Source organism: Micromys minutus (genome assembly GCF_963924665.1).
Source record: "Micromys minutus genome assembly, chromosome: 13".
Taxonomy (NCBI): domain Eukaryota; kingdom Metazoa; phylum Chordata; class Mammalia; order Rodentia; family Muridae; genus Micromys; species Micromys minutus.
Genome location: NC_137982.1, coordinates 32,241,226 through 32,253,846, shown reverse-complemented (window position 1 = coordinate 32,253,846; position 12,621 = coordinate 32,241,226). Strand labels below are relative to the sequence as shown.

General features: G+C 40.1%; 1 protein-coding gene across 1 annotated transcript in view; it reads left to right on the top strand.

Annotated features, from left to right (window-relative positions):
- Window positions 1–11,232, top strand: part of ACVR1C (activin A receptor type 1C) — a 76,196-nt gene extending 64,964 nt beyond the window's left edge. The window contains exons 4-9 of the mRNA XM_080927269.1: window positions 85–315; window positions 1,595–1,762; window positions 2,951–3,107; window positions 4,934–5,058; window positions 6,098–6,228; window positions 10,311–11,232. Of these exons, the coding sequence (XP_080783395.1) occupies window positions 85–315; window positions 1,595–1,762; window positions 2,951–3,107; window positions 4,934–5,058; window positions 6,098–6,228; window positions 10,311–10,436 (938 nt within the window). The 3' untranslated portion in view covers window positions 10,437–11,232. The remainder of the gene's footprint in view (window positions 1–84; window positions 316–1,594; window positions 1,763–2,950; window positions 3,108–4,933; window positions 5,059–6,097; window positions 6,229–10,310) is intronic.
- The last annotated feature ends 1,389 nt before the right edge of the window (window positions 11,233–12,621 follow it).

The window sequence follows — 12,621 nt, the reverse complement described above, 5'->3', positions numbered from 1 at the left end:
ATTTCTACAAATTTAATTTTCACGTAACAGCGACCGTCATTGTGACTTTTGTTCGAATGATCACTCTGCCATTTTTTTGGCTAGGCCTGCCTCTTTTGGTTCAAAGAACAATTGCAAGGACAATAGTACTTCAAGAAATCGTAGGAAAAGGTCGTTTTGGGGAAGTGTGGCATGGGCGATGGTGTGGAGAAGATGTGGCTGTGAAGATATTCTCCTCCAGAGATGAGAGATCTTGGTTCCGTGAGGCGGAGATTTATCAGACGGTGATGCTGAGACATGAGAATATCCTTGGTTTCATCGCAGCTGACAACAAAGGTAATGTCCGGTCCCCCAGGGTGGGCAAGCAGCAATGTTGGGCCATCATCACCAGTGTCTCAGGAAAACACATACAATTCCATCTTCTTTATTAAGAAAATCCTCCTTTCCCACGTGCAAATGCACATAACTAAAAAGTAAAGTTTGGCAGCAAGTGATTGGGGTAGAATCATGATGCATCAAGGCTGATATTTGAACTACTCGATAACTTGTGTTGGACAGGAACCAGCCATCTGCATCTGGAACCAATTTCAGGAAAACCTATTAGTCTCGATTTCATGTCTTCAGTCACCCTTGGTCATGGAAGTTCTAGAACATTCTGGAATGTGGAGGGGCTGGCCAGTGGGATGTTATTGGAGTTCGAATGGCTGTTGTTTACCAGCTGGGTTTGTCCTCTATGTCACATGCTTTCCAGGCAGGTGTCCAGATCTCAGCATATGTCCCCCTAGACTGTGTAAGAATGCGTTAAGAGGTTATCAGTGGGGTTTGCTATATTATTGTTAGTTTGACTATATATACTCAGAATTTGAAGTTTAACACTGACAGATAACAATTGTCAGTTGTTTTAGTTTCCTGGAGCAAAACAGATCATGACCTATATGATATTTAAAGGCAGTACTCTAAAATATTGTACATATGCAGGGGTTGTGAGGGAGGGATGTAGCTGGTGGATTACCTCTGATTCTTTCCACTTCCTACAAAGCCTGGTCTCATTTTATTGCACAAAAAGGAAATGCAGACAGAAGTGAAGAAATTCAACCCTGTCAGGTTTCAAACTGGAACTTTAATCAGGTTAATATGATGAAGAACTTTGATGCAGCCATAGCTACATTCTTATCCAAAAGCAAAATTTATGTTTAAATTATGTGTGACGTTTACACATTTACTATTTCCTGAAAAATTAAATAAAAAAGAACCTTCACTTTTGTGTTAGAATGTCAGCGCTCTCATGGTAATAATTGCGGTGTAAATCTGTTGGATTTATTGCTTTAATTTTTCTTAAAGGCTTTATAGTAATAGACAAGACTGCACTGAGGCCCGAGTTGACTCTCAGAAGTTTCTCCCACAGTGCCTCTCTCAGAAGGTCATGGATTGCAGTAACTGTCACCAGCAATGACTGCTGAAAGCAAACAGGGGGAGTATCACTCAGGTGTTAGGACTACCTTTCACAATTTCCTGTCTCGATGGAAGCTTCCACCATACCCACATCTACAATAGTCAAAAGTACTTTTTCTTCCTTTCTCAACGTTTCCAACCACAAATGATGTTCTCTCCACAGATAATGGAACTTGGACTCAGCTTTGGCTTGTGTCAGAGTATCATGAACAAGGCTCCTTATATGACTATTTGAATAGAAACATAGTGACCGTGGCTGGAATGGTCAAGCTGGCCCTTTCAATAGCGAGTGGGCTGGCTCACCTACACATGGAGATCGTGGGTACTCAAGGTATGTACTGCCTTTCAGAAAGCTGCTCTTTGTGTTGACTTTACTTCTTGACCATCATCAAATGCAGAGGAACAGTGGAAGTCCTTCATAAAAGTGAGGTTCTTGTCATGATGCAAGTGACTTTCCCACAGTCTCAGCACCACACATGATAATCCTGATGTGTTTTCATTCTCAGTGGCTCCATTCATGCCATTAGACTGCATACCTGGAGGTCTTGGTTTGGTGGCCTAGGCAATAATATAGTCATAGATTGCAGGTGATAGAAATGCTTGCTTTTGATTAAAATGTAACTGGTAAAGATACATGATTGTGAGGGGAAGCTGAGTGTGGGAAGCTGGGACAAAAAATATTTAAAAATTATGATTATCATATGTGAAGGCCAAATGATGTCCCCTGACTTGTCAATTCACTGAGCCTCCAGGAAACTGACTCTCAAGTTTAAACAGGCCAGTGGGTTTATAACCTCTTTATACTCTTAAAATATTATTGAAAATTCCAAAAGTTTTAAGGCAAATGTAGGTTATATTTATTAACAATTTTTATATCAAAAACTTTTCATTGAGAAATTAAAAAAAATGTTTACCTCGAGGAACTGTAATTAGCCAATTAAATATTAATGTGAGTAGCAACTTCCAAATGTTTTATAACATTTTTTAATGCAATGAAGTAAAAATAGCAGTTTTGTTTTATGCTTTCGAAAATCCTTTAAATATCTAGCTTATTGTCTGAAATTTTCACAATGTTCTTTATCCTAGTTGTCTCCTATTTGGTTGAGGTAAATGAAGAAATGGCGGCATGACCCCGAAGATACACAGTGGTTCTTCTGTTCTCTTTGGGGAATTGCTATTCTAGTGCAGTAAAAGTTTGAGTAAATGTGTTGTTAGAAAACATTTGCCCTATTGTAATCACACAAAGCAGTAGCTGTGAGTTCTTTATTGAAAAATCTGCTTATCAATGTTCACCACCGTCACCTGGTGCTCCTCCGATTGGCACGACCTGAGCTCAGAGTCAGAGTCTGCCCTCCCTTAGCTTGGAGTTTGAAGAGGGGACTGCTTGTCTCTTCAGAGATCTGCTGGACTTGGGCGTGCAGTTAGAGACGATGTGTCTGAAGAGGTGACATTTGAGCTACATCTTCTAAATGATTTGCTTCAGTGGGAAAAAATTAATACACCTTTTAATGCCTTATAGGTAAGCCTGCTATTGCTCACCGAGATATAAAGTCAAAGAATATCCTAGTGAAGAAATGTGACACGTGTGCCATAGCTGACTTGGGGCTGGCTGTGAAACATGATTCCGTCATGAACACTATTGACATACCCCAGAACCCTAAAGTGGGGACCAAGAGGTAAGATGAACTTTGTTGGTGGCTTTAAAAAGCTTCAATGGTGATGTGTGTGTCCAAACGTCAAAAACGTCAGGCTGAAAAAAATAAAGCACGAAGTCTTTCTGGAGATAAGGAGACACCAGTGACCACAAGGCGGGATTACAAAGGCAGAGCATTGACCTTTTGCCCCGTTGAAGTAGCCATTTTGGGGCAGAATCTAGGGCAGGGCAGTGGTAAAGAGACAATTGACATGCCATGGCAGTGTGACACATTTTACGATGTCTTTCCTGGAAAAAAAGACATGCCCCCCCCAGAACTCTAGCCCTCCTGAGTATCTCCAATGAACTGAAACTCAGAGCTTGCTGTACAGGCTTGAGTTTTAAAGAACACACACAAAACCAGTGCATTGGAATAGATAGGGTAGGGACCATATATAATAAAGCCATTTGTGTGATAGTCTATGTTCTTAACACACAAAGATATTGTGCTTTTAATTTTTTTTCCGATAGCAGGACTTGCCCTTAGTCTCACAGAATAATGTATCCTGTCCTATTATGCATTTGGATACAGTTTCCACGGGAGGGACAGAATGTGATAGCAAAGGGGGAAGCACAAAGTAAAAGGAGCACTCACACATCTGTGGCTGGGACAGCTCATCAGTCACAGCATGGCTGGGCTGCTTCTTTGTTTGACCAGCAGGTGGCTCCTCAGCTAGTCTAATTCTACGTCCTTTCCTTGGGTTCCAGGCTTCATGGTACTTTTTCATATTTCCAGAGCTCATGACCTTGAAATCACGACAATCAGATTATTTTTTTCTGGACATGATAAAGCAACTGAGAATAGAGAATAGAGAATTTCTAAGTCAATTAAGATTTCAGAACAGTGAATGTAAGCCACCTCCTGTCTGCTGTAGACTTAGGAAGTAGGCAGAATCCCTCCAGGGAAGTATGTTCAGCATGAGCAATCTTAATGGACATATCTTCTTTTCTTTCTTTTTCAAAAGATTTATTTCTATTTCTTTATTATATATAACTCCACTATAGCTGTCTTAGACACACCCGAAGATGGCATCAGATCCCATTACAGATGGTTGTGAGCCATCATGTGCTTACTGGGATTTGAATTCAGGACCCCTGGAAGAGCAGCCAGTGCTCTTAACCACCAAGCCCTCTCTCTAGCCCCTATCTTCTTTTTTTAATAAGAACATTTATCATACTATTCCTGCATCAGGGATACTCAGGCAAGGCTTGGGTGCTGCTTTCCTTTGGAGGAGCCTGATAGCTTGAAAAGAACCTAAAGAATATATAGTCTCAGGAAATGCTCAACTCTGTATTGACAGTAAGACTCTGTCAGGTCCTGCGAGTCTTAAGACTTCCATTAAATTTTGTTCGAATAAGGATATACTTTGCTTGGCTATATTATGTAACACAATTCTTTACGTTGACAAGATATCTGTGGGATACCACATAGTCTTGTATTGGCAATCGAGCCCCCTGTGGTGAGGGACATCCCCTGCTTGTCAGAAGAGAACTCTCCATGATGGCAAACTCTTGAAGTGTTGAGCTCTGTTGTTGAGTGCTTTGCCCATTGACCTTCCCAATTTATTTCTTCCCAGTACTAGGCTGATGTTGGTCCTCCCATAATGTGGAATTACATAGCTTTGTTTAAAATGTTTGACAAATGATGGTTGTCTCAATAACCGTGATTTTAAAAATTTCACCCTATTATGGTATCTAAGATGTTCCTTTGACATTGATGTGCAGCCTTAATTGATGTTTTTAATCAAAATGTATTAAAATGGTGTTCCACTGGCCATTGACCGAAGCTCAATGTGCACATTTCTGAAGGTATATGGCTCCTGAAATGCTTGACGATACAATGAATGTGAGCATCTTTGAGTCCTTCAAGCGAGCTGACATCTATTCAGTGGGACTGGTTTACTGGGAAATAGCTCGAAGGTGTTCGGTTGGAGGTGAGCTTTCGGAAATTCCCTTTGTTCCCCTTCCCTTGGCACTGAGCACAAGATATGAGTTTATTTTCTCCTCAGTAGACTGAATTGTTTCTGGGTGATGATGGTTCTGATCTTTCTGATGCCCATGTGATTATTTTGAGTCCCTTGAAAATTATCTGATTGGAGCCTGGAGGCAGCTGGTCTCTTTACTCTTATCCCAGAGAAGCTAAATGTCTTGCCAAGGCAGCAGGTCTGTGAGCCTTCTGTTTCCCAGGCTTTTCCTCTTCTCTCTCCTGTTCTGTAAACAGCAATGCCAGACTAAATATCTCGGAGAAGTGAGTTGCCCTCTACAACTTGACAGAGCTTAGAAATTAGTAAGGGGACCACTGCTAATACAGCCTAAGGAAATTGTTGCATCGACAGAGAAAAGTTAAATGCTTGTATAAAGCACTTTACAGATATTACATTGTAAGTAAGATACACATAGGATGCAGCTTGGTTTAGGACTTCCTGTGTGTGTGTGTGTGTGTGTGTGTGTGTGTGTGTGTGTGTGTATGTATCATTTTAACAGGTTTGGCAGTAGTAACTTATATGATGAACCTTACCTGGCCATTCCAAAACCAAAACAGTTGTTTTGATAGGTAAATGTACTCTATTTACAGAGTACTAATGTTATGCTATAGATATTGCAATTAGGGAAATTGGGATTTTTTTTACTATATAATGACAATTTATGAAATTAAAGTCACAATGCTTTTATTAGAGACAATATTTGTTTTGTTTTATACTGTTTTAAAATTGTCTACATTATTTATGCAGTATTTTGTGTATTACTTATGATACCATTACTAATTTTACATCTTTTAAAATTTATTTTATATTATAAATGTCATAATTCAAAATAAGTACTTATGTGAGTGTTTTGAAGTGAATTTATAGAGATATATTATTTTAACAAAAGTGAGGTTCTATGTTTTTCAGGCTATCATATGTGTCTGGCAGAAGTCAGTGGTATTACTGATTATATATGTAGGGCAATGTATTTTCGAATTTCTTATAGGACTTGTTGAGGAGTACCAGTTGCCTTATTATGACATGGTGCCTTCAGATCCTTCGATAGAAGAAATGAGGAAGGTTGTTTGTGATCAGAAACTCCGACCAAATCTCCCAAACCAGTGGCAAAGCTGTGAAGTAAGTCTACTATGTTTTCTTCCTTCCTCCTCCTCCCCAGTCATTCTCCCCACCCTCTGCCCCCTCCTTTCTTTGACTTTTTCATCTCTTGGAGACCAAAATAAACTATATTCTTACTTATTTCTTTGTATTTTATTGTTCAGATTACCATCAGTGAGCATTTTCAGAGAATAGGTATTTCTTTCTTAGCCCAATTGCTTAATTTATTCCATATATGAAGGGTGCCTTTGTTTTACGTCTTTAGAGGGATTTTAGTCTCTTTGGTAGTTTTATACCTATGACACAAACCCCAAAGCCCACACAGTTTCAGACAACAGGACACTGAGTAGTGCTTCTCTCAAGTCCTCTCTGGCTTGGGTGAGTGTTGGGGACATATGTCCTCACCAAGTTGGCTCAATCCTTGTCCTCACTAATCACTGACATCCAGGTCTCTAGATCTAGCAAAGAGAGGAAACAGGGGTGCAGCTTGGCTCCTCAGTGTTCAGCAGAAGGAATACAGAGTTTCATCTCTTACTTCCACGCAGAATCAGTGGAGTGGATCACAGGGCAAGAAAATGGGGACTGAAGGACATGGGCCAAGTCAGTGGGTAATTGTACTGTAACTGGTAATTTATGCTGGGTCTCAGACTATCTGAAGCTTAATCTCTCTCATCAGATAAGCCCCTCACCTTAGATCCACTTGATACCTATCTTGTCTTCACCAGCAATACAGGACGGTAACCAACATGGCCGACACACACATATACACAGTGCTCATACAGAGAGAGGAGGCGCAGGCACCCCCTATTCTGTGCCTTCACCTCTCCACCCCAATCACTGCTGTAGTTGAACATAGTAACTAAGCCATTTTAGGTGACACTGTTTCTTTTCATTTTCTTATTATTCTTAATATTTTTATTCATTTCTAAGTAGTCTTTTTTACCACATCTCTCTCCCCCTTCCAAGATTCTAACTTTTTCCTTTAAGGCAAGTGTTAGTATTTTTGTCTTTTGTCTACTTATTTGAACCCTGTTTACTTGAGAAGCAGACTTAGAGACTTGTATACCATACTGAAAGAATAAATTTTCTAATATTATTAGTTGTATTCACATGGGGGAATTAAAGAATAATAATTAAATGAAAACTTGTAAATGCACAGTTTGAAAAGCTGAATATTTTCAGAAATCTTTGAGGAATTTTCTGCCTTGCTGAGTGGTTAATGTTGATATTAATGATTTATTATTCCCCAATTTTATTTAGATTTTGCCACATATTTATCTATATCTCAAAATATTTGCATTTATGTGTTTATGAAATTATAAGCAAGACTTGTTACATATATTCTTAATTTTTTTCAGGACACACAGACATATAACAAGCTGTCCATTTTCATTGCCACGTAGCGTTCTTCTGTGTGGATTTAATAGAATTTCTTTGTCTATTCCAGTATTGGTTATCATATGTGATCTATAATTAGCATTGTTCAAAAGGATGTTGCTAAATGTGTTAGTGCATTTTATGGTTGCTCTGACACAACACCTGATGACAAGAACTTAAGAAAGAGTTAAATTTAGCTCGAAGATTGAAGGTAAGATGATGGAAAAGGCATGGCAGCAGAAACAGGAGGCAGGGGGTCATACTGTGTTATAGTCATCTTCTATTGCCGTGAAGAGAAGCCATGACTAAGGCAACTTACAAAGAAAGCATTTTGTTGGAGTCTCGTGGTCCCAAACGGTCAGGGTGCATGACCAGGCAACAGAGACTCAGCCCAGAGCATCAGCTCATAGATTCAGCTACATTTCAGATAGAACCTTTACTTTCTATTAATGCTTTCTGGAAATAACCTCATGGACACACCTAAACATGTGTTACCAAGGTGACCCTGAGTGCTGTCAAATTGACAAGTATGATTATCCATTTTGCAGGGCTGGAGAAATGGCCCAGTGATTCAGACCACTTGCTGCTTTCATATAAGTCCAGTATTTGGTTTTTAGCAATTGTGTAGTGGCTCACAACTGTCTAACTCCAGCCCAAGGAGACGTGACACTTTCTTCACACACACACACACACACACACACACACACACACACACACACGCACGCACGCACACACTTCAAATTGTAAAAGGAGAGTGACAGTATGTAGATGTATATGTTCAACAAGTTTTGAAGCTATTGACTCTTCTGAGGTACCCTTAGGCCACTGCTCTCCTCATCATTTCCATAGTCTTGGGATCTCTGAACTCTTACCTCAAAGTGGAGTCAGGAAACGCTTTGCTCCTTATTCTTACTGCTACCTATTTTCCCTCTTAGATGAAATGAAAATAGACAGTGATTTTAATACAAGTTTGCCTCAATGTCTTCTCCACTTGCCTTTAATTCGTGTTATTCTTTGTGTGAATGAATATTTTACCTGCGTGTATATGCACATACCATGTGTGTGCCTGGTGCCCAGAGAGGTCAGAAGAGGGCTTTGGATTTTCTGGGACTGGAATCATGAATAGTTGTGAATCACCACATGAGTGCTTGGAATCGAACCCAGGTCCTCTGCAGAGTAATGGAGTGCTCTTAACTGCTGAGCATCCCTCCAGCCCTCTAATTGCTTTTAAGAAATCTTCCTCCCTTAATGCTGTGTCTCATGGCCAGGCTTTCTGTTTGTAGGCACTTCAGGGTTTTATTGAGGGAAGTTTTCTCCATATAGCCCAAAGTCATAGGAATCCTCCTGCCTCTGAGTGCTGATGTCACAGTGTGCACCACTGAACCCAGCTTTGCAGGGAAACTTGTTTGAACAAAGACTGCTCTCATTCCGGGGACTTGTGACATTCCCCTGTTCTAGAAAATTCTGTGATGATATGTCTTCAGATAATTCTTCTCTCATTGTCTCTGTTTCTATTTTTGGAAGACTCAGTGGCTGCTGTTAAACCTTTCAGGTTCTACCCCGTGTCACCTGTATTTCCTCCCTTGGCACCTGTATACTTGTTCTTGTGGATTTATTTTCCACTTCTTTGCTTCTGTCGAAGGCATGTCTCATTTGTCTTTTAATGTATCCACAAGATTCTTTATCTTCATACAAAGAACTTTTGATTTTTGCTTTTGCCACCCCATCTCTGAATTCAGATTTCATTAGTGAAAATAAGTACATTTTCTTAGAGACTTCCATTTGGGGGAAGTTTCATATGCACACATTTATTTTTATTTTGTTAATTTTCTTACACATATGTGGAAATGCATGTGTGTGCTAGAGCATAGTGCCAATGGCCAAAGGAGGATGTGCAGGAGTGAGTTTTCACATTGCACATGTGGGTCCTGAGATTAAATTCAGATTTCCAGCTCAGTGGCAAGGTGCTAGCTGCTGAGCCATCTCAGTAATTTAGGCTTCATATTTAAATCTAGCCCCCTCCCCATCTGCAACCTCTTCTCTTTGCTTTCTGTTGACGTTCCCTCATCTTTCATGTTTTTCACATGTGGTCCCTCATGTCTGAGGTTCCCCATCAGAAGACTGAGCATCTTCAGTGACTCCCTGGTTCTCTCATGTTGCTTGCTTTCACACTGACTTCTCTAAGTGCGTCTTCTTTTCTTTGATAGCACATTCATACCGAGTCTTTCTATTTACCCTCATATCGTCATCGCATGCAGCATGCAATTATGAATGGTGAAAGTGGAACTCCTGTTTGCCAGCCCAATGACATTCTTTTCCTGCGTGTGCACCTCTAATTAAATGGAACTTGGGATTCCTGCAGTTTCCACAGCCCTCCATGCCTCCTGCCGCTTTTTCGCTGTTTGATTTATAAGGGGGTTTCATGGAACTGGCCTGGCCTGGCCTTGAATTTCTGCTGCTTTTGCCTCCACCTCCCCAGTATTGGGGCTGAGAGCTTGCACCACGGTGCTCATCTCTCATTGCTTGCCTTAGCGGAGTTAAAGCCGCCATCGCGTCCCAGAAATCAACTATTCCCTTTCAGACGGTCTTTGCAAGGTTAACACCTTTAAAAACGATTTTTACAGAAGTTTGGCCCAGTTTTCTCGATCATCCCCCGATCTGTGACTTTGCTTCTTTTATCCTCTGTCCTGTGTACCTTAAACCTTTGCTGTCTTTCTGTCCTGAAGGCGCTCCGGGTCATGGGAAGGATCATGCGAGAGTGCTGGTACGCCAACGGAGCAGCTCGCCTGACGGCCCTGAGGGTGAAGAAGACCATTTCTCAGCTGTGTGTCAAGGGAGACTGTAAAGTCTAACGCAGCATTCAGGCAAAGGGAGAGCGCTTGCAGCTTTCTTTCGTGTCTCTCGCCTTGTGTAAACGTTTATTTATTTATTTTTTGTTTCTTTTCTGCTGTGTTGTGTTTTAGTTCTACCTCAAGGATGATTCACTACAGTGTTGACGTGTCCCAAAGGCAGCATGAAAAGATAACTCTAAAGTTAAGCGTGGACAGGTCTTGACTTTCCCAGTTTCCATGTTGTCCTGAATTTTATTTTTAAAGGTGACACGACTCATTTTTTTTTTTCTTTTTATTTAAGGAGGAAGAAGTTATGAGTATAAGATAAGCTATATACAAGGGTAAAATGATTAATGTTTTGTTATACTTGAACCAAGAGCATACACAAGTGAGATGAAGACTTATTTAAAATGTGAGCGAGAGTATGTTATAGTGAAATGGAACTGTAATAATGTACTGGGCCATTGAAAAGTAAATTTTGCTCACAATGTTAACATCTAAAGACTGGGAAGGTGGGGTATCAAAGTGAAACCATATTCTCAGGACTTGCATTCTCCACCTGTCTGCCACTCTTCCTCACTACAACAGCTGTCCCTAAGGAGTTTGAAAGCCACCGAGCCATTACTCCTGATAAATAATAGAGGTCTGGATGTCTCGAACACTGTGAAATGGCCCAGAGTCACAGAGCTCTCGCCAGAGATGGTCACAAATCCTGTGACCACTAGCAATTTGAAGTTTGCTGGCCACTATATTCCCTCATAATCCCATAATGCTTTTCTTCCCCATTGGGAGCATCTTCAGTTGTTAATATTTTTAATTTAGTCACATAGAGACTGAGTGCATTGAGTATTTTGTAAGACCATAATAGATTTTCTAGAATTTCAGAATCAATCTATTAGAATTTCCTCATAGAAATGTCATCATTATCACATTCAATATTGAGAAAAAATGTTTTCTGAACATTGCCAAATATTGACCAATTATAAACATACATTTCCTAAAGATGTTTGTCTTAAGATGCCATTGCTTTTGAGGTACATATCTGGAAAGAAAATGATGGAAAGGTCAACAAGAGTTTGAGAAAAATCAGGAGAAATCTTCCAAAGGAGTTTAACTATTTACTGTAACCAAGAATCACCTTGGTTGTTACAAAACATTCCTGGCCTGTTAAGAGAGACCATGCATTGAGAGATTTGGAGGGTCTACCTCTATTCTCCTTTTTTTGAGATATAGAGTGTTTAATAGGACACCAGGTATTCCCTTCAAATGTACTATGTGATTTAACAAGGGCGATTTAACTCATTGTCTTTCAGTGTTCTGAAATACTGTTTCCAAACCCCATTCCTTAGACTTTTCTTATGCCTAGATGTCCTTAGAGCTGAAGTGCTCTCTGACAAGGTCTTGAAGAGTGCTATGTTAACATACTCTCTTCTTGGATGGTTCTGGCAGTGAGGACATGTCCCATGGATATTTTTAAGGCCACATATTTGATTGCAGCCTTTTCATTTTAAACAGGGAGACGTTTTACTATCCAGCATTTAGGCATTCTCTACAGCCCAACATGGGAAATAATATTCTGAATTATGTCTACATTTCACTGTGAGATGTGCTTCTGAATCCATCTCACTTGACTAAGTGGAGATAAGAGAAACAAAAGGCTCTGACAGCTCTGGGGTTTGTATATACACCCATTCCCAGTCATGCCTTCATTCCATTATGAGCACAGGGCACCCTGTAACTTGCTTGCCACAATATTGGGTACAAGAGGGAATAATAAGAAAGATAGGTCCTGCCCTCAGGGATTTTAAAGTCTAATTTGGGAGTAGGGAAAGGCATGTGAGTCTGACGGAAGAGAGTAAATTGACAGATAAAATATGCAGTGGATGCCTTTGAGTTCTGTGTGACAATGGTTTCTAGAATAGGTCTGAAAATCACTTCCAATCTGCAACACATTTAGAACAGATCTTTATTTAGATAATACAGTCTAATTATATCATCAGTATCAAAAGGTGTGCCTGCGTGAATGGATGTTAAGAAGAACCATCTGGATTGTACTGGGTTGTGTTTATTACCTTCCTTCACAGTTTCTATATGACAGGAATGAAATTATTTAGTTCGGTGATTGTATTGAAATATCCAGTGGAAAAACCTTACTCTACCTTGCTCCAGGCACCACTGTGAGGGGAACACATTTACTAGATTTTTA